The 24,894-nt window shown below is 44.2% G+C and overlaps 2 protein-coding genes across 4 annotated transcripts; both read right to left on the reverse strand.

The window, feature by feature from the left end:
* Positions 1 to 9,277: 9,277 nt before the first annotated feature.
* On the reverse strand, positions 9,278 to 12,081 carry LOC120798337 (thymosin beta-12). Of its 2 annotated transcripts, none has more exons than XM_040142569.1 (3): positions 11,906 to 12,081; positions 10,136 to 10,251; positions 9,278 to 9,941 (listed from the first exon to the last, which is right to left on the reverse strand). In XM_040142569.1, the coding sequence occupies exons 1-3, from the start codon at positions 12,004 to 12,006 to the stop codon at positions 9,910 to 9,912; spliced, it is 249 nt and encodes an 82-aa protein (XP_039998503.1). In that variant the 5' UTR covers positions 12,007 to 12,081; the 3' UTR covers positions 9,278 to 9,909. The 2 variants fall into 2 exon arrangements, with proteins under 2 accessions (XP_039998503.1, XP_039998504.1); XM_040142570.1 differs by lacking the exon at positions 11,906 to 12,081 and adding an exon at positions 11,595 to 11,709.
* A 1,201-nt stretch (positions 12,082 to 13,282) lies between these two features.
* LOC120798290 (ribose-phosphate pyrophosphokinase 2) lies at positions 13,283 to 23,376 on the reverse strand. Of its 2 annotated transcripts, none has more exons than XM_040142484.1 (7): positions 23,187 to 23,376; positions 19,025 to 19,208; positions 17,106 to 17,204; positions 16,153 to 16,277; positions 15,728 to 15,901; positions 15,198 to 15,357; positions 13,283 to 14,501 (listed from the first exon to the last, which is right to left on the reverse strand). In XM_040142484.1, the coding sequence occupies exons 1-7, from the start codon at positions 23,306 to 23,308 to the stop codon at positions 14,409 to 14,411; spliced, it is 957 nt and encodes a 318-aa protein (XP_039998418.1). In that variant the 5' UTR covers positions 23,309 to 23,376; the 3' UTR covers positions 13,283 to 14,408. The 2 variants fall into 2 exon arrangements, with proteins under 2 accessions (XP_039998418.1, XP_039998419.1); XM_040142485.1 differs by lacking the exon at positions 23,187 to 23,376 and adding an exon at positions 19,335 to 19,591.
* Between the last annotated feature and the right edge of the window lie 1,518 nt (positions 23,377 to 24,894).

Genomic DNA, 24,894 nt, shown 5'->3' on the forward strand with positions numbered 1-24,894 from the left:
GAAGAGCAATCAGCTACTTGACTTCCTTGTACAGCGACAACAGCAGAACTATTCCAACGGGTCCAGGTCTTTATAGGACATAACCTGCAAAGGCCTTGAGAACTGGTTTTGTTACCCAAGACTCCTACATAATTAGAAACAGAAGATTTTTACTGCCCTACACAGAAAGCTGTTATGTTTTGTACTTCTGTTGCAAACATTGGGACACATCCACAACACCGTTAATCTGCTGGCTCACATACACACAAACAGTTTTAATCTCCGAAAATAAACAGCCTCAACAATAGTCACTGACTGTCCTTTTAGAATTGCCCGTTTTGAAGCCCGTTTTACATCATTTTTACATGTTAACGCATGATCCGACAGTTAAGACAGCACAAGTTGCATGAAATGACTATATTAACAAAACCTCCAGCACACCATTAATCATCAGCTCTCAAAAATCACCATGTACCTATTCTTAAAGATGTAAAGATGTGTCATCAGGTAACATTTTTAAAATAGAGCTGACATTTGTTTTGCCATTTAAAATATACAAACTGATTCTGAAACTTTGCTACAAACAGTAAATTACTGATACAATGTAAGAGGAAGTAAAGTGCTGCCAGACTTCCCTTTTTGGACAGAGCAAGTACAGAAAAGGCCTTATTTATTAAACACAGACACACGCGCGCGCACACACACACACACACACACACACACACACACACACACACACACACACACACACACACACACACACACACAGCACTGGAAAGGCATGCTGGGACATTAAGGAGGAAGAGAAAGCCGAGCAGTTCTTGGCATGGATCAGGGCTCATTCCTCCACATGGGGCAAAAACCCCTGAGGATACTGAAGTGGACCAAGGCAAGAAAAGAAGAATTTGCTTGCAGCGTTGAGGGTTTGGGTTCCACTCTCAACCTTTGGCAGCCTCAAACTGTAACGAGTCCACATCTGACAAATCATTATCCAGATTTAGTGCGGGTTTGGTTGCCGAGACATAGGAAATCGACTCCAAATCAATTTTGCAAACTACTGCAATGATAATGAGTCTCATAGTCAGTTGATCCCTGTTGGGAAACTAAATTTCACTCAATGCCAAACACAGCAGGGTCAAAGGTCACGCTCAGAGAAAGATGTGAGAGATTCAAGGATTCCCCTCAAACAGGGTTTGAACACGAACACTCTAGCTGAAGGTTGATCTTCTCAATCACAACTCCGCAATTTCTTCCCAAAATTAGATGTTATTGTTGTTTCCGATCAAACCTTCAGCTTTTTCATAAATCCCTCGAGGCGTGGAAACTACTTCTTCAATGTCTTGGATGTCTTCATTCATGGGGGGGGGGGGGTAATGGGCTATAGCCAACAGTCCTTTTCACTGCAATAACATTTGTGTTTTGCCAAAATGAGTGTTCACAGTGAGCGTATTCACTTCCTTTAGACAAAACAACATGTGGTACAGGAATCCTCAGATGCTTGGCAAATTTTGTGTTGTGCACATCTGTGCTGACATCCTTGACTGTGCTGGATGGTTGACAGCAAAGGCTGCAGTTGACCTCGAGCTGAACGACGTACGTACCAGGTATTTCTCTTCAACTACTGCCTGACTAGAGAAAACTCAGGAATTTAAAGCAAACATCAAGTTTCTTATTTTTCCCCTCTTCTTCTTTCCTCGTGTCACTCTTCAAAACTGTTAAGGACTGGTTTACACCGTGATAATGAGGAAAAAATGTGTCCGTGCCACACCACCAGCTGTGCCTGAACTTATCACGTATGTGATTTTTATAATAATGGTAATTTGTAGATCAGATTCCACTGTAAATCAAAGGGGTTTGCTTCTCAAAACCAGTAAATGCCTTCACAAACAACCAAATTGCAGAGGTAGCCGGGGGAAAAGTGAGCCAAGAGATCAATGGCACCGTTATATCTCTACGCACAAACCCCCAGCGCCCTGTCCTCAGAGGTAAAAGCTTCGCCGAATTTCGGGATGACACAGAGCTTTCCGCTAACAAGGGGAAAATCAGCCAATTCTCGCTTTTAAAATCTCTTGGCATTCATGAAAGTGTGTGTTCGGGTCCGTGTGCATGAATGCAGGTGTGTGTGGGTGTTAATGTGCGTATGCGGCATAATCAGTCGCCCCTGTTTAATTCCATTTTTCTCTCCGTACACAGTGGGTAGTTATGCCTCATTTCAGTCCATCACTGAATCCAAATATCTGTAACCATGACTGCTTTTCACTCTTGTCCTGAAGCAGATATTTATGCAAGCCTTTAAAGCATTGGCTCAAATTTTTTTTTGCGAAATACCCTTATACACTTTCTTTCCGAGAGCTTGAAACTGTACGTGTGCTGCTTTGTTGTTGTTGCCACAGCTTCGAGCCGACCTTGGCCCAGTGTGACTCACTGCCATGCCAGCAGGCGTTATCGCCACTGGACTGACCTCGCCAACGGGAAATAAAAAATAAACACCATGTCAAACAACTACGAGATATGAAGTTAAGTGGATTATGGGTGTGGTGTGTGGTGTGAGAGTCAGAGCTGTGAGGGCCTGTGCCTACGAAATCACTCTGTTAGAACATATTTAATCCAGTATTAAATTCCCCGGAGTTCTTCAAGTATGTGCATGTGTTACTCACAAAGTTTGACGCATGATTCATTCAAGCCTATGTTGATAGTATCCTGAGTGCAATCCAGACTCCAACGAGGTGTTGCACAATGAAGCCTTTGAGCAACAATGTTTGAGCAACTCTGCACGTCTCATGTCACATACTCCACGTGATGTAACACCGTTAGGACCATCTATAGATGCCCTGAAGAGATAGATTAGTTGAGGAGCAGTGAGTTAGGTGGTCTTGAATGCTAACTTGAGCGGCGGAGAATGAGCTTGTCATTAACCTTGGGGCCTCAAAACAAATATAATGAGCTGACAGGCGGCAAAAATACCTCTCTCTTATTCGTGTTTGCAATAATAACACTTCCTGCAGGCCATAAAAAGAGAAGAACAGAGAGTTAGTGTTGGGAAATTGACACAGACACACATCAGTGCAACTCCCTCCTGATGTTACAGACACAAACTGACTAATCTTTGCACCTCCACGGAGAGGCACCATTCATTCCTGGTTTCACTTGCAAGCAGCCGCAGGAGGCAAATGGCCGGCAACTGCTCTTAATTACAGCAAGAGCAGAGCAACTTTATCAAGTGCGTTCAGTCGCCCACTGCTCGAGTTAGGACAGTGTGAAAAGCTCGGGCGCCTTTCCAAAACTGAGTCATCAGTCAGCGTTTGTGCAACACAAACGCTGTGGGTTGAAAAGGTGTCCTTGGGCATTTCAGCTGCATATGCAGAGCCGGGGCCTCAAGAACATCATAGAGAGGAACATAATAATAACTCCTTTTTATCCAAAGGCACTGCAAACTGAGGCACATATAGGCTGAAGCCTACCCGGAATATTATCTGTCCAGCCATCCATTAGGTTTCTGGCCTGGGTACAGTGGCAACAGGCAAAACAAAGTCGCCCACACATCAGAATACACTTAGTTGTAGAAGCCATAGTCCTACAAAGATTCTGCACACGTACATGTCGACGCAGAGATGCGTTTTATGGCGACCGTAAGTCGCAGAGGCTTGCAAAGGGTTCAGACGAGTGACACCGCTTAAATCTCAGCAAGGTGTCGTGTAGCAAGATGCACGTTTTCACTGTACAGGAATAAAAGTAACAGTCACATAGGTGTTTCATAACAACACCAGTGCCAGTGAGTTCGAGTTCGAGCCTCAAAGGTCTCAGTATGACCGAGGTGCTCTTTGGATGGTCGAACAGCCTCTAAAACGTCACGTTGTAGTAGCTGTAGTAGTAGCAGTAGCTCGTGTCCAGAATACCCTAGCCCAGACTATTGATGCTAATATGATACTTTATGGATTACCTGTCAAAGGTCGGGCTTAATTAGAGAACAGCAGACCAGGAGCTGGTAGGGAGTGTCATGCCAATGCAAAAGCCTGAATCCCGGAAGTAGTTTCGTGACCTTCTGCTCGGCACCGTTGCATGTTGGTCTCAGGTTCACTCACAAAACCCAAATAAGACGGTGACGTGATTGAGCTTGCTATTAACAAGGGCTAGTAATTAAGCAGCTCTCTCCTGCGACAGCCAGGTTAATTAACGCTCATGATCAACATTGTACCAGCGAGGAAGCCGGCCTTGGGCGTTTCGGGGCGCCGCAATCCTCTCAGGATTGAATTGCATAAAGCAGAAATATCTCTATGTCTGCTGAGTTTCTTTCCAGATTACAGAGATTCTAAAAAAGTTTTTTTTTTTTTTTCTCTTTCATGGTTTTCTGGTTTCTCTGATCACAGTACCAGACTTGATGCCAAAGCCAGGCATGAATTTTTATATGATGAAATAACTTTTTTTTTTTTTTTTTTTCAAGAATCATTTCTTGTTTATTCTGGTTTGGATAAGTCTTTTATTTTAAGGGATGTGTAAAGAAGAAGTTATCATTTTTAGTTATGCTGCACAGTTTAGTGGAACTAAAAAACAACTTCTTCGAAGACCAGGACATTAGTCTTTTTGGAAAGGATTTTTTTGGCTACTTTTGACAAATCTTCCTTGCATTTTAAAAATTTTAAAACAATCAAAACTGCAGCATCCCACATGTATCTCTAAATGAATTGGAAATTTTCCAATATGTGAAAAATCAATCTGCAACACAGCAAGCACCACATTTGTAGCTATCAAAGGATTCTGCAACGGTTAAAGTATTCATTCTATAAGTAGAAAAGTTCTCAGTGGAGTTTTGTAAAAGACAAAAACCCAAAGTGTCAGGTGTCTGCAGCGGCAACATCATCCTCTGCAAGGAGGAAGAGGAGATGCAGACAGTGGCCCAGATCTCTGCCTGCAGCGAGGGAGGAAGCGTCTCGTCTGCAGGCTTGCAGCAAGAGCCACTCCGCTCGGAGGAGAGGTCAAGGCTGTCACTGCGCGTGAGCCCTCAGGAGAGCAGCCACCGAGCTGCCTCTACATGCTTACACCTCCCGGACGCACCGAGGTGACTCGCGCGCGCATGGAGGTGAGTCGCGCGAGCATCTGTTCGCAGGATCCTGTGATCACACGTGCACGCACAGCTTCACAGGTCACACTCACTCTCGGTCAGCACCACGGTGGGCGGACATTTCCCAGTCACCGTGAGTCAACCAAACACATGTGATGTGCTGCACCGAGCTCTGCTGCCCGTGCAGCTGCATCGATTCCGTGCAATACTTTGGCTCATGCAACACCATTTAGGCAGCATTGATCAGGGCCCAACCTGGGGCCAGACTAATGGAGCATGTCTGGGATAATCAACCGAAACTATAGACAGGCAGCTCTGCCTGCTGCTGGAAAAACCCTCTGTCTGTAATGTGGGACCACGCCCGCTCCCTGCCCCACTGGTCCTCAACAGGCCGGCTGTGCCTTTATGCATCAGTTTGATGGTGTAATTAGTGGTGATAAAACTCTCTAACAGACTTGCACCAATCCACAGCATCGGATGTAATTATCATTTATGCGACGTGAGAGCAAGCACTGACATTATAGGTGTTACTCTGCTTCCTGTAGCCAGCAGCACAAGTCACCTCTTTCCCTCTAAGTGTTGTCTCTAAGTGTGCGTTCTGCTCCCTTTCATTTCTCTGCTTCTCTTTGTTCATGAAAGTGGTAGAAAAAGTTAGTTCCTGCTTCCCTGCAAACTCCGGACGCAGAGCAGCACTTATCTGTAAACACACTTCACAAAGAGGACGTGACTGGTGAAACAATTTGAGGCCTGAGCTGCTGCATAGAAAAACCCTTTAAATGTATGTACCTAGTGCGTGAGCAATTCCAGGAACAGCCCATTTGAACAACTTATTTACTACAGTGCTTTTCTTAAACATGTCGAAAAAAAGGTCATGAGACAATTTAATAAATTGAATTCAGTGAACTTTCTTGAATGTAGCGACTGCATGCTACCTCTGTTTTGTTTCATGATAGTGCTTTAATGTTTCTTTTCAAATTGTAAATGTTTAAGCTTTTAATCTAATAACTGCCTCAAATGGTTTCAGAGGTCCGCATTACACAGGAATCAAGGAAATCCCCCTGTATCCAAAAAAAAGGAAATAACCTCAGGAAGAATCACAAAAACGGAAACCGTCTTCCAGAGCCAAGAGGTGTTAATAATGTATTTAGTTAGCGCAGTACATTGCAGCTGTCGAGTAAAAAACGGGTATGTCTAAATTAGGTGATTTTGAATTTTTCTGATAAACTGGAGGATTGAGTTTTCCTTTGTGAGCTGAGAAAACCCTTCTGCTTCTTTAGCTAAACGGGTCATTTAGAAAAACACTGAAAAATTCATGGAATAGATGGAAACAGGGTTGTTTTTCTTACGATTGTGAAACGTTTGCGTTTTTGGAGATAGATGGTTTTTTAAAGGACAATGACAAACACGGGAGATTTCTCTCTCTTCTGGACTTACTGATTGCAAAAGATCTTTCTTTTGTTGTTGTTGTCTGTCGGTGATTAATACCATTGTCTAACAGCAGTGACTTGTGCATGTATCAATACATTATGGTCTGCTCTTCTGCTATAAGCATCAGCAGGAAATCTCCCTAAAAATCATTCCTTATTTTGTTTAAGGATTGCAGGCAGCTTCAGTTTTGCCCACATGACAAAAGCTGTGTTAAATTACACTCTGAAGTCAAATCCTATGAGCTAACACTCACACACACGCACACACACACACACGGCCCTTGACCCTCAAAACATGGCTGCTCATACCTCATATGCTAGTCATTGCCATATGTCAGTAGAGAAACACCAGTGGTGAGCATTTGTATTCGATGACCTCAACAAATGTTGCATATTTTCAGGGTGCAGCGAACTTGTGTTCTCTCTTTATTCGTTTACCTGACAGCTGAGACAACCAGCGCTCAATAAAAAGACCACAGACATTGTAGAGAGGTACTGTGTGGTTTGGACAGGAAACCATAATAATGACACAAACACGGTTTTCCTGTTTAGTCCCCATTCTCTGTTTGTACCGCCGCAGCTGTAGTGGCCAAAGACACGGTGGGTATTTCTGAGCATATTAGAGATATGGTGGGTCGTCGCCATGGAAATCAGGTTCAGTGTTTGTCTCTTCCAGCTCAGATAATGGACTCAGTCGGTCGGCTCTACGGAAAACCAACGCATCAAAACCAACACCAAAAGTCCCTCTGTTAATCAGGCCAGTTTCAAAGACGTGCCTTCAGTGGAGACACAAGGCTGCAGGAAACAGATGGCCGAATATATCTAAATACAGACAACATCATAATCTCCAGAGCATTCAGATCATGCCAGCAGGACAGGCTGATGATGGCGATTGCTCGCCAGGGAGCAACCATCTCCAGGATAACAAGCATTTGACTGCCCAACTCCAGGAAGTGACTCAGCAGCAGCTGTTGCCATGGGTTACCAGGCAGGACAGCCATAGGATCCCAACAAGCTCGATGCTGACACATCTGAGCCCCCCCCCCCTCGCACTGGACTCCACCCCATCTGCTGCACCACCTTCAATCCTCTGCCACTTTCTCGGGTGGCTCGGCTGCAGGCCTGTGTGGAGAACGCAGAGGAGAGGCAGAGGGTGGGGGGGATGGGAGACAGGATGAGTTAATCCCATTTGAGCGAGGACCTGCGAGGTTTTGGCCGAGTCTCCTTGCACTAGCCCACTAACCCTCCACATCCAGCCCTCCTCCTCGATGCAGATTAATGCCTTATTAAGAGCAACTGACTTAATTCCAATCCACTTACACTAACATGTAGGATTTGAGGACCATCACGTGGCCGGAGATCAATCACCCAGGTAGAAATAGCATCACAGGAAACAACATCTGCGAGTTGAATACTTTAATGAAGATGCATCTGACCTGCTCAGAAATGTCGGCTCGTGTCCCACGTGATCACACTCCTAGCTGATAGCTGTAGCATTCAAAATGGATCATGCTGACTAAACCGCTGCGGGATTTCCTCCTCCCCTAATGCCCAGTCACATTTCAATCGAATAAAAGCTAGCACAATCACACAGAGATGCTCTGAATGCATGCCATTTACAGGAAATGTCAGTGATGTCATGCTAATGACATTAAGGCTTTGGAGCCGGTGGCTAATTTAGGACGAAGGCTGTTTAGGACGAAGGGCTGAGTAAATCTCCCGCTGAGTCTACACCCTATTCTGGGTCATGGCACGCTGTCCCATAAGCCACCGCTCACCAATGCATCAAGCCAGCTAATAGATTCATGAGAAATGTTACAGATACACTTTCAGTCCTCTTTTCTTTCTGCTTTTAAGTTCTTTAAAGGGGGATACAGCAAAGAAATATGCCCCTGGAGATGAACCTGGACAAATGCACAGTATCATGCATTTAGACTGTGTCAAATGAGTCCTTACTGCCTTTAGTTTAGTTAAGCCTGAAACGATCAAAGTTCCCAAATAGACAGTGTCTACTGGATTGCAGGACAATTTTGCTCCATGGTTCCGAGGATTCTCTGCAATAATCACTGGCTTTGAAGTGAGCTTTGTGCTGACAGTGGTGTTCACAACTTCAAGACCTCTGTGACAGGTAGTCTAACAACGTCCATTCCTCTCTCTACACACACACACAAAATTCATCTCCTGTGCTGGTAAATCCCTGCGAGGTACGCCGTGGAGACATTTAAGCCTTTCGGTAGAGCCCAGCCTCATCCCTTAAGTAATGCTAAAGGATTGTTTGGCATCTGAGTGTGAGATAGTGTGAAAAGTGGGTTAGACTAAGAAGAGCGGTGCGACTGTAAGCTGCAGCAACATTATGTAAACCTTTGCAAGGGTAAACCGAGGCTAACGGCACTTTCGAAGTGCGAGGACTGCGGTATAACGTGCAGCAGTGTTGGTTCAGTCAGTAAGCGAGGAGAGATGTCTGAGGATTCGTGTGGCAACGCCAGAGGAAGCACTCTGCAGTACACTTTTTTAGTAACAAATTCTTTATTACAACATTTCACGGTTTTCCATTTCTGGTAATGGTTTGTGGCAGAGTAACATGACTAGTGGGACTTTACAAAACTCCAAAGAATTTTGATCTACGGTTGAAAAGCAAACTTATGAAATCAATTGCTGGCATTTTGTTTTTCCTTTTCCTCATTTGAGACAATTCAGAGACAGATTGCGACACAACAGCTATCCCGAATAACTCTGACAAAAGTGTGTTACAATTTAACCGTAAATAAGGTCCATTTGAACATCTTCCAGATCTAGATGGAATCCGTTACACTTTTTTTTTTTTTTTTAATCCTCGTGTGCATACAAAAGAAAAAACACTGTGACAGACAACAGTATCAATTTTTTGGGGCATTTACATTTTGGCCAGCGTACAAACAAAGTTGTGCATTTTCCGAAAATTAGAAGACGAAAAACAATAAAAAACAAAAAAGCTTGACGCCTCAGCTTTGGCGCAAAAGCAGCCACACAGGAAGTTGGGTGTTGGTGGTTTTGGGGAGACGATGATGAGCTTCCTGGGACGCAGGCCACGCCCCTTTCCTGGGGTCTCTCCGCTGCACGCTGACGTTGGTAGTTATGGTGGTGTTGAAGAGGAGACGTGCACCTCTAGGACTATCTTCTGCAGCCCCCCCGCCCCTACCCTTCCCGCTCCGCCTCAGACAAATCTTCCTCATCTCCCGAACGGAAAGATGAGCGTGAGAGTGATGAAGGGTGGTGTTCGCTGAGGGGGGGGGACGGGGCCCGACCGCCCCGACGAAGGCATCATCCGTCCGCAGGCTGTGCAGCTTGGTTATGTTTGTCGTTTCATAATTTCGGTTACAAAGTTATACAGCTAAAAGAAGTGACTGAAAACAAGGCAATGCGGGAGGAAGGGGGGTGTACAGTGCATGACGGGAGAGAGGGGCTTCACGACGTCGCTGCCTTCTCCTGTTCAATGGCTGTGGAGGAGAGGAGATGTGAGATTTTAGACCGGAAAAGTGGATGAAAATGACACTACAGTAAAATGCTCCATTTTCTTTATAGATACTGGTTACTGGCACAGAAACAGTTAAAGAAGTCTGATGTAATGTACCCCTCCCCACCCCCACAAAAAAAGAAAAAAAAATGCATTTGACTGCAAGAATTCACTTACTTTCTTTTGAAGGCAGGGGATTCTTCTCCTGCGTCTCTGTCTTCTTCAGCTTGGTCTTGTCGAAGCTGGTCACCTCTGAAATGTCGGGCTTGTTGTCACTCATTGTTGCAGGTAGTCTGTAAGATCAGAAAGGAAGCAGACAGCTTAATAGACCTCCAGTCCTCCGATAACTGCACCCGAAAAAAAGTATTAATGTGTGCAAACTACAGGCGCTTGTCTTCTGAAAGAAAAACTACTGTGCGAAATGACTCCATAAAAATAAAAGCATATTATATATACACACACATATTTATATATAGGTGTACATATATATCTATATATACACACACATACTACCCGAACATGTGGTCTATCCTGACTTTTAATTAGTCGAAGGGCGTTGCCTAAATCTCTGTGACCAAAAATCATTTGTTCACTTTTTGACTACATGCGCAATCGCAGACTACTTTTCCCCTCTAATGTGCGCGGCCGCGTCCGCCTCCTTTTGTTCGCCCGCGGCCCCGCTCAGCGTGATTTCGCTGCCATCCGCTCCCACTATCCAACAACGCAGCTCGGGATGTTGCGCGCAGGGGACGGGCCGCCCCAAACAATGAAGCCAGTCCGGGGCTCTCGAATCCGACATTTACACGACAACGGGGAGTTCCAGCGCCGGGGATACCAAGAAAGAATGGAAGAAAAATGAAATAAATTAAAAAAAAAAAAAAAAAAAAGAATGCATGCTCATGTGTGAATTTTATTTAAAAAATAGGGTCAGAAGGATAAAAATGATCGTATTCTAGGAGGTAAAAGACTGATTTCTGAGTGTCCACCCAGGCGCTGTCCACACGGAAGCTGTGCAACATCCGCATTCACTTGTCACGTACTTCTCCCCATGGAGCACAGTCCGGAGGAACCACCGCCCAGATTGGCGTTTCGCTCATTCACCGTGGTCGTAAAATCCAAGTTCAACATTTCCAACAAAAAAAACAAAAACAAAAACAAAAAAAAAAAAAACAAAACCCAGAAATACCCACGGGGCGTCCTCGTGAACAAATACCTGCGCCCTTAGGGCATCATTTTAATAACGAGACCAGACGCGTGCAGCTCGGCCAGCGACGGCAACAAAGGAAACGGGGCTGATATGCATGAATGTGTGCGCCTGAGACAAAGACACGCCGCACACATCCGTGCCCGCTCTGCTGTCACGTTACACTCTGCGCTTTTAACATACGACAAAACGAGAAAAACCAACAACAACAAAACGAAACAGGCTGAATTCACTGGGGGGGAGGGGGGTGGGGGGGTAAATCACATTATTTCATGTTTTTTTTTTTTTTTTTCCCCTCTATCTGGCACAAAACGTCTTCCCCGAGCGCCCCGGTCACATTGCTAACGTCGGCCTGACAGCGCGGGTCTCCCCGCGCGGCCGCGGCCGGCGAGGCACAAAGAAGCGAAAGCAGCGGGCGAAGCGGGAACCTACCGAAGTGTCGGCAGGCGGCTGGGAGCTCTCTGGTCGGCGCGTCGCAGCGGTTGTGGCGCGTCTTTTTGCGCAAGCACCAGATATAGTCAGAAATATGCTAATGACGCTGACATCACCGGCCTCTCCTCCGTCCTCCCGCATCCCCCCCCCTCCCCCCTGCCGGAGAGCCGCAAAAAAAAAACAAAAAAACCCCGCCGTCCCCATGCTGGAAATCGAAAGGCCGAGGCCCCTGGGAAAAGCTTCACGTTATCATCTCCCAAAAGGGGACCTAAACGATAATATATGGTTTCATTGTGCGCCTGTTGCTTTACCGGAAACCATGTGGTGCCGAGTGCTTCAGCCCGTCTCTTGCTTTATCACCGTGATATGTCAGCTGGTGTTGTCGGGCCCCCTTTACACTCCTGTTTACCATCAATACAGCCCTTTTACTTGAAACGCGCTATTAGATCTCCTGCATTTGATCCGAAAATGGTTCTCTTGTGACTCGAGTCGCACAAAATGTGTCCTTCTTCGTTACTTTTATCCGCCTGCGGCTGCTCGGGCTGCGCATTAGTGTGGAGCGGGCTCCCCCTGGCGGCGGCTTGCCGTTCGTGCCCCTAAGGGCGACGCCATCCTGCGCATCCGCTCCCCTCCACCTTTCGGTGGATGCAACGCCATTTAGCGTTTCCGAGCTCGATTAGAGGTGGAGACGGAGTTTTAGAAACATTCTCAGTCCAGTTTAGTTTCAGTACAGTAAGGGTCGGGGGGGGCCCCCGAAAGGAGCACGAGATAAATCCGAGGGGGAGAGATGACTGAAGGGAGGAGGAAAGAAGAAAAAAAAAGTTCCAACAAACAAATTTGTATCAGTTTTTCAGACTTATCTCTGGTTTTTGCTTGTGACATCTTCGATCACTTTATCTCCGAGTCTCTGTTAATGAAATGAAACCATCTGAGAAGTTTAGAGGGGAAATGCCTCCTGGTAGACCTGCTGACAACTCATAGGAGATGCTTTTTTCCCCCCCTAGAGTCACAACCTTTCTATAATTTTTTTTTTTTTTTTTTAAATGTAAAATTCAGATTTAAAAATCAACCAGCAACTCCAGATATCGGGTAAACATTTTTTTTTGTGGCGGCAGAAGATGGAAATTACTCAAGTGAAGTACAGGTACCTGAAAATTGGGTTTGAACACAGTACATGAACAAAGCTACTTAATTCATTCCCACCACCTACAATTCCCTTAATTACTGGTTTGACAAAAACATTTTTTATTTTTGCATAAAAAAAAAAAAAAAAGGTCCACCTACTGGAGTTTTCCCAGAACCTTCAACCACACCTCCCATTTTGTCTAATTATGAACCCCTGAGCTCAGATTCATTACCGATGTGCTGAATCAGGGGCTGGCAGCCTGACGATGTCATGGAGATGTCAGCAGAGATATCTAGGCTCGGGCCAACGTACAGATGTTATCCAGTTGCATTCTGCGAAGTGCGGGATACAGCATTTTTTGGGAAACTGCCGGGGACGGAAGCACTCCCACCTCTACCGCTTCAATCCGACAGTCCAATGAAGACATATCTAGTACTAAATTGCTGCAATGTCTCTTATAAATATGCAGGCATGGACACGCAGGACAGTGTATGTGTAAGCCATTGTCAAAGCTTTATTGTCAGAGAAACAGCTCAAAGTGTTACATATTTAAAAAAAAAAAAAAAAAAAAAAATTACGCCTTTTTACCAACTTTATCTCCTCTTACAGGAAAACAGTGAAACCTGCCTCATCGAACAGAAGTGACCCATTACAGCTGTGACAATTACACTATTTGCATGACAAATCATGTCGAGAAATCCCAACGCCATAACCAAGCTTTGGGCTCAGTTGCTTTTCATGACCTTATGGAACACGGGTAAAGCAGCCAAAACACCTCGCATTAAACACTCTTAAATCGACAACGGACCCGTTCGGAGAGCGGCTCTTAGATTCGATATATTTTTAGCACAATAAGAGGTACTGAAGGAGAGAAGGGCGTTATATAGATGTGCCACCACTGGGTGATTATAGCCTACTGGGAGAAATGACACTGCCAGAGATGCAAGAAGCACATTCAGCACAGATCACTAAAGTAAAAAAAAAAAAAAGACCTAACTTGATTAATCAAGTGTGTTCAGTCGTCAATTTTACTCTTTTCCGTCTGTGGTCACATCATCACAATTTGACTCGTGGTGCAGCTGTTGATAGCGCTAAGCATAAACTAGTATTACAATCAAAGTCCATAGAGCTTTCGCTACTTAAGGGTTAGGCTAGAGCTATATTATTTTAATACTTTTAGCATCTGTTAGAGCATACACTTGGGGGGAAAAGGTGCACATGTTCACATTTTTTTGCTACTTTTTATTATTTTGCAAAGCAGAAGAGGGCCAAAGTATTTGAAATCACAAGATGCCGTGGAATGCTTCTTTTAAGGTGAGGTTCAAATAATACATAATGTTACATAAAGGACCCTTTGGTTAAAGTGAAGGCCAGGCCTCTGCTATTCAAGGCTGGCGAGACTGAAACCGAAACGAGGAAAAAATAAACGGAGAGAGGGAAAGAGAGAAAAAAAAAAGATACTCATAAATACAAACTTGGTCTTCAGAGAAGGAAGTGATATTTCGCTCTGTCCCCTGGGTGAAAATGTCAAAGACAATGTGTGGGATTGACCATTAAACAGCCACCTGCGGTTGGCCAAAAACCATCAGGCCATTTCGAGCCTTTCTGGAGGACATGTGACCGAAAGTGCCAGCCGAGTGGCCTGAACGGGGGGTAGGGGGGGCAGGGGCCATCCCCTCTCTCGCTCCTTACAAGGGTACGTGGCTGAAGAGGTAGGACACTGACTCGCCATTGTGGGTTCTTCTGATCGCCTCCGCCAAGATCATGGAGATGTCGATGACCTGAAGGAAACAATAAAATCTGTCACGTGGGGAAATTAAAACTTAGGTGAACGGAGCGACTAAGGAAGGAGGGTGTCCTATGCTGTGCAGTGGTCTTCTGGAACAAATTTGTGATTTTGGTCCACATAAAATCAATCGATCAATCACTGCCTTGCTGCTGCAGCGCTTCTCTGAGAGAGAGGACCTGAGATCAAATATAGGCTCGACTTTGATTGTCTAGATCTGACATTATGCTTGAATAACATTTTAAATGTCTGCACCAGCTGAACACACAGTAGACAAAGTTTTTCTACTTAACATTTAGAGGAAGTCATGAAATCTGAGAGTTGGGAACACTTGCTGGAAAAACCGAGAAGGAAATACGGCACATTGTGTGTCAATAACCTAAAATCAGGCCTTTGAACCTTTGAATTAAGAAGTTCATTCAGCCAACAATAAAACAATAAAACAGAAAAAGAAAGTGCATTTGACTTGACTGCTTCAGAAATGAATAGTTAAACTACTTAATGTAACTATTGCTTATGATATTTTATTATATATTTGAAACTAAAAGTGGTTATGGGAGACAAACAATAAAATAATTGTCATTCACACAAGACAGATGCTTAAGTGTTGGTACAGCCTTATAAATAAAAGCACTGCACATATTCAAGGGCAAAAAGTGTTTGTGTGTGTGTGTGTGTGTGCCCCATATACCTGTATTTTGGGGCACGCCTTCATCTTCTCTTCCTGTGGGATGGTGTTGGTCACCACCACGGCCTCAAACGGGGCGTTGTTGATGCGAGAGATGGCTGGACCAGAGAAAATGCCGTGTGTGAGGATGGCGTAGACCTTTATCGCTCCGGCATCAATTAGCCTAGAGGTCGATTAAAAAGACAGTCCGGGTGATTGGGAGGCTAGATGAAATGCATTCATTTCAATATCAACTTTGCTTTCCGAGCTTTCTGTGAAGTTTTGATGATGAGGCGTTTTTTTTTTGTAATGGATTAAAAGTGTTACACAAACCTGTCTCGCAGTATCTCAACTGATAAAAGCATCTTATCAGTCTAATGTAAATATACTAGAGCCACCACATCCTCGTGCAAAAGTATGCACACATTTTCTAACACTCAGCAGGCTGCCGTCCCAATTTAAAATTCAGATAAAAGCCCCGCTCTGATTCTACAATGTTGTTTGCCCATCGCACCTGACAGGACAGAAATAAAAAGGATTGAAGCGTTACTGACTTGTCTGCGGCGTGGCAGATGGTGCCGCAGGTGTCGGCCATGTCGTCCACCAGGATGGCCACGCGGTCCTTGACGTCGCCCACCAGCACCATGCGGTCCACTTCGTTGGCCTTCTTCCGCTCCTTGTGGATGAGAGCAAAGTCCACGTTCAGACGGTCCGCGATGGACGTCACGCTGGACAGAGAACAGAAAGGAGGCAATGAGGGGCTTTTGCGCAATCAACAAGGTTCTGCTGATGTCTCCACAGGCTCAGAATTAAATTAGAGGCTTTAAATAGGACTCAAAATGCACACACATTTTCTACAACTCATTTGGATATGCAAGACAGCAATCTACCCTGCAATAGGAACGGAGTGCTATTTAACCCATTACTTCTCTGGTGCACGTGAAACGCAGTTAGTTATCACTGTGTCAGTGCATCTTACCGTTTTGCTCCACCGGCATCTGGGGACACGATGATGCAGTTTTTCCACTCAGGAATGTTTTCTCTGATCCACTGCAGAACAGCAGGCTCTGCGTACAGGTTGTCTACGGCGATGTCGAAAAAGCCCTTGAAAAAACAAACAAACAAACAAACAAACAAACAAACAAACAAATTAAAAAAAAAAAAAAAAAAAAAAAATTGATTCAGTCACCTTTAAGGTTTTAAAAACAACCGCACAGCTGAAATTTAAAGAGCAATTTAACACCAAATCCACCTTTACAGTGCGTAAATTGTGTTTATAGTCACTTAACTACACTATCCACTGATCCTGTTCCCAGTCTGAGATGCTCGTGACAAAATCCCACTCTGTCCTCTGGACCACAAAAAAAACCCTACTAAAAATCTATGTTAGCTGGGACACACTAGAAGACAATGTTACAGCCAGCCTCCCATCTATTTAAAATTAACTCATCAGTGTGGATTGCAAGGGGTTGTAATTTGCAAAAACATTTAGAGTGAGATTAGGCTAATGTTAGTAGTAGCAGAAGAAATACTACTACTACTACTACTACTACTACTACTAAGCTCCTAGTTACAATTGTCAATCAGCGTCACAGTGGGAGGAAATTTACACCGTCCCCTACTCTGTCAGTCTCCACCTCAGCTGAAGCCTCGCTAAGATACGGTGAGCTAAACTCAACTAAGCTAAGCTAATCTAGTTTATGTAAAGTTGCTTTTTAAAAAAGGTAAAAACAACACAACCATATAAATGGACATGTTCATCTGGTGTATGCACCAAAACAATGCTCACTAGCGATACTAGTGGCTGTGCTCTTTAACAGAGGTAAGGCAGCTGACCAGACTGCTGAGGCCTTCTTTACCCATTTACACACTCAGTTCTGTAACACTGCTTACGGAGTGACAGTGGCTCGGCGTGAAACTCTGTGCACTGACCTGGATCTGCGAGGCGTGGAGGTCCATGGTTATGATGTGGTCCGCGCCGGCCACGGACAACATGTTTGCCACCAGCTTGGCTGATATGGGCGCCCGACTCTGGGACAAGCATCAAGACACAGTCGCTTGAGGTGAGTGAGCAAGAAGAAAATATCAAAACTAAACACTGTTTAATGAGGGGGGGGGTTGTGTTGGAAATCCATTGCTGTAAAATGCATTTAATGTGAACTCAGAGTGCCTTTCAAGATCGATTTGCGTCTCAGGAATAATTCTAACTCACAGCCACTCATGGTCTTTTGCATTCGATATCAAGTGGTTTTCAGCCAGCCTGCTTTCCCCTTCAAGAACTGTCTTTGGAACCTTTCTCAGACAGATCTGGAGCTACTACAGCAGCATAAATAAAAAACATTGCCTTCGTGTCACCCAATAATCAGATTTAAATAAATCAGCGGTTCCTGTATCAATACATGGATGGGGATGATTTTAACTCGCCGAAACCAGCCCGTTGTTGTTGGAGACACAGGATGAAAGTACAGAAACAATGATAGGACTCGTGGCTCTACATTTTATACTTTAAGAATTTGCTTACTTAATAAAATCAAGAAATTGAGGCCAGAGCTCACGTAGGTAGTTCTTTCTTATTCAAGGACATTTTGGCAGGACTTGAGGCTGCCGGCCAAACTTTATCTGTGACCTTTCCATGATACCGCGTCACTTTAAAAACCCAGGCTTTGCTGCCGCCCCGGGCTTGTTCTGTTTAGCTTGATGTGTTTACTCAAGAAAAAAAAAAAAAAAGCCAACACCGAGTAGATGTACATGTCGCGCACTGGGCTTCGGGGCTTGTTGACAAAACACTCGTCTACCAGGAAATGATGGCTGAGCTGCGTTTGTGTAAGTGCTCGCAGAAAAAGGCAAAGTCTGGAGGTCCAAGCTGACTCGATGCTTACTGCAACAGGAAAAAGTGAAGACCTGAGCACTGATTCCCCAAGTGTCAGAGAGATAATTAAGATAATTACATTTGAGGATTAGATAAACTCTCAATCTGAAACAAACTGCGCAGCTCAGTAAAAATCTTTTTGCTTTCTGTTTGGGTAAATTATGTAAAACTGTTCTGAGTATTTCGACAATTAAGTTTTTAAAAAAAACTGTATATAGAACTGCAGTATTTCATAGAATAGTATTTCCAAATTTACAGAGTCCTGCATGGAGCCTGTTAATCAACACGTTTTAAAAAGTGAAATCTTTATCTGAAAAACTGCCCCTGAAGTCAATATGTGGATGAGGTAAGCCAAAGCATTTGCAGAGCTTTGACCCTCACATGTTACACCCTCATGTGAGTAGAATGAAACATATTGTTGGAATGTACTGTATAACCGGAGTGGACTGCATGTGAGGGCAGAATGAAGGAACGAAGGGGGAAGAGGAATTGAAAATAATTCATTGGAAATCGCTCTCTCTAGATGCATACTAGTTGGAAAAACCGCCGCCTTCTCGGTGATTCATGCACACCTGATTTGCTGCTGCAGTTACATTAACAACTGAGGCAACACAAGATAATGATTTACAAGATAAGCAGGCTGCATGAACCAGTTTCTCAGCCCGCCGGAATGTCAATTTTAGATTTTCCGCAACAGGCAAACGGCTCACATTGCACACCGGAGTGCCGCGGTAAAACCAAAGTTACTTATTACTACATGACTGCAAAATAAACATGTCAACCTGCAGTGCTGGAGGGGAATTCCTGAAAGGGTTAGCTGCAGTGACTTTTCCCCCCCTTCCAGATTTATGAACTTTTCAATGTTCAAGTCAACGAAACCAAACGCGGATACAAGACTGCTTAATTAGACTACTAAATGTCAAGCCAATATCACAACTAGATATCAGACGGATAATGTTTGTGGTAGTGTGTGTCTCTCTACCTTGTCCTTCTTGTCCTGCCGGGCGTAGGGGAAGCAGGGGATGACGGCGGTGACGCGGGACGAGGAGGCGATCTTGCAGGCGTTGATCATGATTAGCAGCTCCATCAGGTTGTCGTTAATTTCGCCACAACCACTCTGCACGATGTACACGTCCTCGCCTCGCACGCTTTCCCCGATTTCCACGCTGTTGAAAGAGACAGGGGGACGAGCGCGTTTTACCACAGGAACACTGAACTCAAGACTGAAAATTTTAAGATGTGAGTGTTTAAAGTTTGTATTTAAATGAAACGGATTTCACAGGAATACATACACCGACAATTTTTGCAACAACCCTTTCCAGAATTAAATTTCATATATTTTATTATTAGGCCCCAACAATTCATTGATGAGCAGTCAGTTTTCACCCACTCAGTCTCGCTCAAACCCTGTATAAATGTAAGTTTGACAGAGCAGCCTTGAATGTCAGACAGGTTTGGACCAGGTCCCTCCGGTGATCTGGGGGTGTTTGGAAAGGCGCCCGCACGCACATCTACAGCCACAACCTACCAGAGTCACTGAACCCAGCGCAGACAGCATGGGTGTGAAACATTCCTCTGTGGGAGATGACCAGGCCCATCCCGGCCTCGGTCATGTGATCAGTGGACATGTCCAGTTGTTCAGGATGAGAGTCAGGCCAGCACAGACAGTCACATGAACTGGGTTTTTTTTTTTTTTTTTTTAAGAGACCAGCATTAAAAAAAAACAAAAAAAAAATCCATCATTTAGAATCCGCCCGTACGGTAGTGATGTGCTGCAGCTCACATTCTATAAACCTGTATCATAGCATGTATGTAAATCTTGGCCCTCAAAGAAAAAACCAAAACCATTTCATTGGGACCAAAGTCATAAGAGAACGCAGGCTCTGAAAGCAACATCTGGCAACCAAAGACAACGGTGTTGCCAATTAGGACAAATGTTTTTGGTAAACATGACACTAATAAGAGTTTATTTACTAGTAGGGCTGCGACTAATGATTCTTTTCATCATCTATTTAACTGCCAGTTACTTTCCCAATTAATCCAATCAGTGTTTTTGTTTTTTTTTACATTACATTAAATCCAAGAATTATCTCACAAAACAACAAGTAAACAAGATTACTAAACTGGCCGATGCCAAGTTTCTCTGTGCTGTGGACACATTTTGGCCAGTACCAAAGAGGTTCAAAAAAAAAAAAAAAAAAGGTGCAATAGCCAGCCCTAATATTTTATTCTGGGGGTAAGAAGTCAATTAATCTAATCAATAGAAAATGAATCGGCAACCATTTTGACATGTAATTAATCATTGAAGTCATTTTTTGAGATTTAAATACCAAATATTTTCTGGTTGCAGCGTCCAGTAGAGAGGATCTGCTGCATTTCTTTGTCCTAAATGAAAGTAATTTAAATGTCTTTAGTTTTTTTTCTGTTTCATATCATTGTAAATCAAAGCTCTTTGGGATCTGGAAAGTTGGTCATATAAAGCAAGCAATCTGAGGCTGTCACCTTGGCCTATAAGAAATTTTGATGGGCACTGCTCAATTTTTTTTTGTTGACAATTTTAAGAGACCAATTGAGAAAATAGTGAATAGATTAACTGATCATGAAAATAATGGTTAATTGAAGCTGTATTTAATTCATATCAGCAAACACTGTATTACACCATTACAGTCTGTAAAGTCAGTCTGCTAATAACTACAAATATTTCCTGTATTCCAGTGCAAACCTCAGTTCTGCACATTTCCTGATCAGTGTCTATGTATGACACTGATCAGGAAATGTGCAGCAACAACTGAGCCAATAACAATTTTAGTTTGACAGAAACAGCAAACAGAAGACATTAAAAATTTGCCAACGATATGTTTGGACATTTATGATGTTCAGCCGCCACCACCTTGAGCAAAAACATTTCCTGCTACATATGCTAAAATTAAACTAGACTAGTCCCAGGAACAAACGGGACACAAAAAGTGAACTTGTCCACACGTGCAAAGACTGAGAGGAGAGCCAGATTCAGGATGTATTACCAAAGCAGCCATCTCTCTCTTTACTACTGTCCGCATTCATTAATGTATTGTGCCCATTGGTTGATCTAAAAAGTTTGGAGCTTATACTTTCAGTCTGGGTAACTCCCCGACATTAGAGCAATTAGTTTCTGATGGAAAAACCAAAAAAGTCTTCCCACAATTTTACTAACCCAGGAATACACTCCCTCTGCTTTGGTCCTTGACCTCTGCAAGTAACCCGGCAAAGCCTACACTGGAGCTGTGAGAAGAATTGCTATCTGCATACTGTTGTCACCTCCCTGTTAGTGTGTGGGGATGAGAAAATAATCTTTGTTTTGCACTTTGTGTCGCCCGACAGCTGCGTTCCCTAGAGAGAAACCTCAGCACGGATAATCTAGAGTTTTCCCTGGCTTTTAAGAGTTGTGGGTGGAATCATCACGGGCAGAGGTGGTCTTATAAAGGGGATAAAGGGGTCACGACACCTGTTTAATCCAGGAAACTGCAGTGTTGGAGCGCAAAGGGAAGATTCCAAAACAACGTGTGCAGTTTGGTGGATGCTGGCCACTTTCATCCAGAGTGCATTACAGTACACTGAACGCATCAGTGACCGAACCCAACGGGAATGAAATCCAACGAATGTGAGTGCCGTGCTCACTGAGCCACCGGATCACAAAGCACATTAACACAGTGCATGGTTTTCCCCATCACTGAACCATAGAGAACACAATGCACCTATATGAGACAGCTGGAGAGCTGAAGGATCATATCCTCTGCCACAAATACATTCAAATATATCTTCTGATTAAAGCTGCAAGGGGCAAACGGTGTTGTGGTGAGTTCGGCAAACAGGCCAGCGCGAAGCCGAAAGGTCATCCTGCGGGAGGCTTCAAACGGGCTCCGTGACCTTAACTCTGTTCGAGGCCCCAGGCAGCCACAGAGGCAGTGGAGGTGATAAACGTCCCTTGCAATGCCAACGTTAAAAAGGAGGCCGGGCGCTAGCGTGCAGACACGGACTGGTCAATTTGGCTGCTTTGGGAATGCGCACAAATTAAGTGCATGTGATTTGAGCACTGGGACCAGCTTCCCTAGCAAAACAGGCAGCAGTGAGAGCTATCTGAACTTCATTCTTGTTTAACTGAAGGGCTCCTGCAAATTATCATGTTACTTTACAGACAATGTTTAGCATTTTATGCCGCTGAGCGACTGCAACGGTTGGAGTTGTTTATGTTGCGCCGTCTAACCCTGTCAGACTGCGGTGAGCCCCGTTATCGTCCCTAGTTTGCCAGTCAACGTAAATCCTCGTTAAATGACAGTAAGCTAGCCAGCGGCCATTATCGGACAAGCCCCCCCCCCGGCTTACTGTGCTTCTTTTCCGCAGAAATTCGACAATATTTGTGTCGGGACCACAGTGATTAATCAGTTGTACCAAGTCCTGTATAAATTATGCCGACTACACACATCCACAGGTGTCGGGGGGGCATCGCTAGCTTACAGTAGCCGTCCAGCTAGGTGAATCCATTAAGGTGTTACGTTGAATATTGTATACCCGTACCAGCCTGTTCCCACTTCATAAGTAGCACCTTTCTAGCTCAGGGCAGTCATTAAACGGGGCCATAATACAAGCAGTTGCCCCCCATTTCATACATAGGGGTTTTTCCACACATTTTATACCACGAGAATGGGCTTGGGGAAGACTTTGCAGCACAGGTACAGAAGTTGGCCTCGTCCATAATCACCCAAGATGGGAAACAGACGACACTTAACGTTAGCGTAGCTACTGTGATACGCAGCAAGCATGTAACGTTATGCAATTTCACAACTTCGCTGTTCCCGTCAGCCTGTTTTTGATTTAAACGGCCACAAGAGCCAGGCGCACAGGCTCGCAGAAAACGCAGCGAAACGGCTGTCCGATAACGGGCGCACTCGCGTTATCTAGCTACGAGCCGTGCTAGCCTGGCGTGTTTACATGTGGTTAGCCAGTCACGTGTAGTCAACTATTGTTAGCTTCAAGCTAACGTGCCCACATGGGACGCGGAGGCTGAGGCAACACGGGCTTCACCATTAAAACCGTGCATCTCGTGCCCCAAATGTCAAAAGGCACGACAGCAATGAGCGTCGTGTGGAAATCACAAGTCTACTCGCCATGTCTCCTGGTTGCTGAACTTCTTCGTGATCACTTTGCCCAGCTCCAGCCCCAGCCGATCAGCCACTTTCTGGGACAGGTCGTGGTGAGAGCTCCCGCTAAAAAGCACGATGTTAGGCATGTCCGCAAAAATCCGGTGCGATTTTGCGCAACCAAAGAAAAGTAAGACGGGCGACACACAAAAAAAAAAAAAAAAAAAAAAAAAAAAAAAACCCCAAAAAATGACGGGTATCCCCACTGAAGGGTTACGAAAATGGCAAAAATGAGCTTGCTAACGTTGCAGCCTGGACATTGCACTGGTGCGGCAGGGGAGACAGTCGGCGGAAAGGAAATATCTGAGTCGGTATTTGCATACTGAAAGGGAAGTGCTCTCCGCTCATTGGACGGTGCCGGTAGCCCACGGACGCACGCACGCTTACTACACAGTACCGCAGTTTGTGACAGTGCTGCGAACTAACTGTTTATTAAATAATCCTGTTCATGTCTAACTACGAAACTGTTACGCGTCTCAAGAGACACAGACATATACTAGGTTTCCCTTTTTAAATTGGCGTATTAATTAAATTATTAATTCATTAAAGGCTTTTATATTATTGCCATTATCTTTTATTCATAAATGACCCACATGCGATGCCTACATTTGATTTCCTTTGCTTGTAATTATTATTTTATGAACTATGAATATTTCTTTTTCGCTAAAGGAAACACCCTGTAGCTACTAGTAAGCTGGCAGTACTTGCATGTGATCATTACTCCAAATTTGATTTTGTAGTAATCTTTTTAGCCAAAAAAGCCAACAAATTCACTGCTTCCATCTTCTTAAAGGACATTCTTCGGCTTGTTTTCTTCATCTTCTATGATAACAAACTGAACATCTTTGGGGTTTGGACAGCCGGTCAAACACAAGAAGCTGTTTGATCACTTCAACCTGTTCTTCTGGAAATAATTTTGTGACATTTTATAGACCAGTAATGAAAATTTTTTTTTTTTTTTTTGCAGCCCTTTAGTTTATAGGGCTCTTCACAGAAAATTCCACCACACTCTTTGCAGTCTAATGATTCAGTCAGATATGTTCAACACATACAGAGAAACAAAGGAGGAGGTCACCTGATAGCTGCTGCTTTGGACTTTGCCTAAATCCAGTGTGCACACTTGTGATATTTGGTCTCATAATTAGATTTTCCACTCAAAGGGAAGTCAGCTGAGACTTCATGCCCCTCGCGTATGTTTCCCCAAACCAGAGGCCTGCCTCTTCCACTCTGGTGACATACTTGTTAGCATCATTGCTGTCATGTGCTGGGCAGCTAATTCACTGTTCTTCAGATCCAGCGCGGGTCAAAAAGTGGAGGAACTACACTGGTATTGACACTGGAAACAGCCCCTAAAAAGCGAGGATGGTTTCCCGGCTGTCTGGTCTTTTTTTAAATAAATTTCAGGAATGCCACTGCAACTAGCACTATTGATTATTTGCGCTTGGATTGCGCTAACATGGACTTTGAGTCAGCATTTCGTTGAGGTGATGAAAACCAGAAAGACACCAGAAGTCTACACTAAAGAAAAAGAATCTCCCTGAGGCTTTCTGTCAGCTGATAAATCTGATTTTTCGTCATCAGTTAGATAATCTGAAGTTTTACCATCTTGTCTAGAATGTAGAGCGGATACTACACTTTAAATGTCTTCACCGTTACAAGAGGATCTGGTGAATAG

This window comes from Xiphias gladius, chromosome 13, assembly GCF_016859285.1.
Source record: "Xiphias gladius isolate SHS-SW01 ecotype Sanya breed wild chromosome 13, ASM1685928v1, whole genome shotgun sequence".
Lineage (NCBI taxonomy): Eukaryota > Metazoa > Chordata > Actinopteri > Istiophoriformes > Xiphiidae > Xiphias > Xiphias gladius.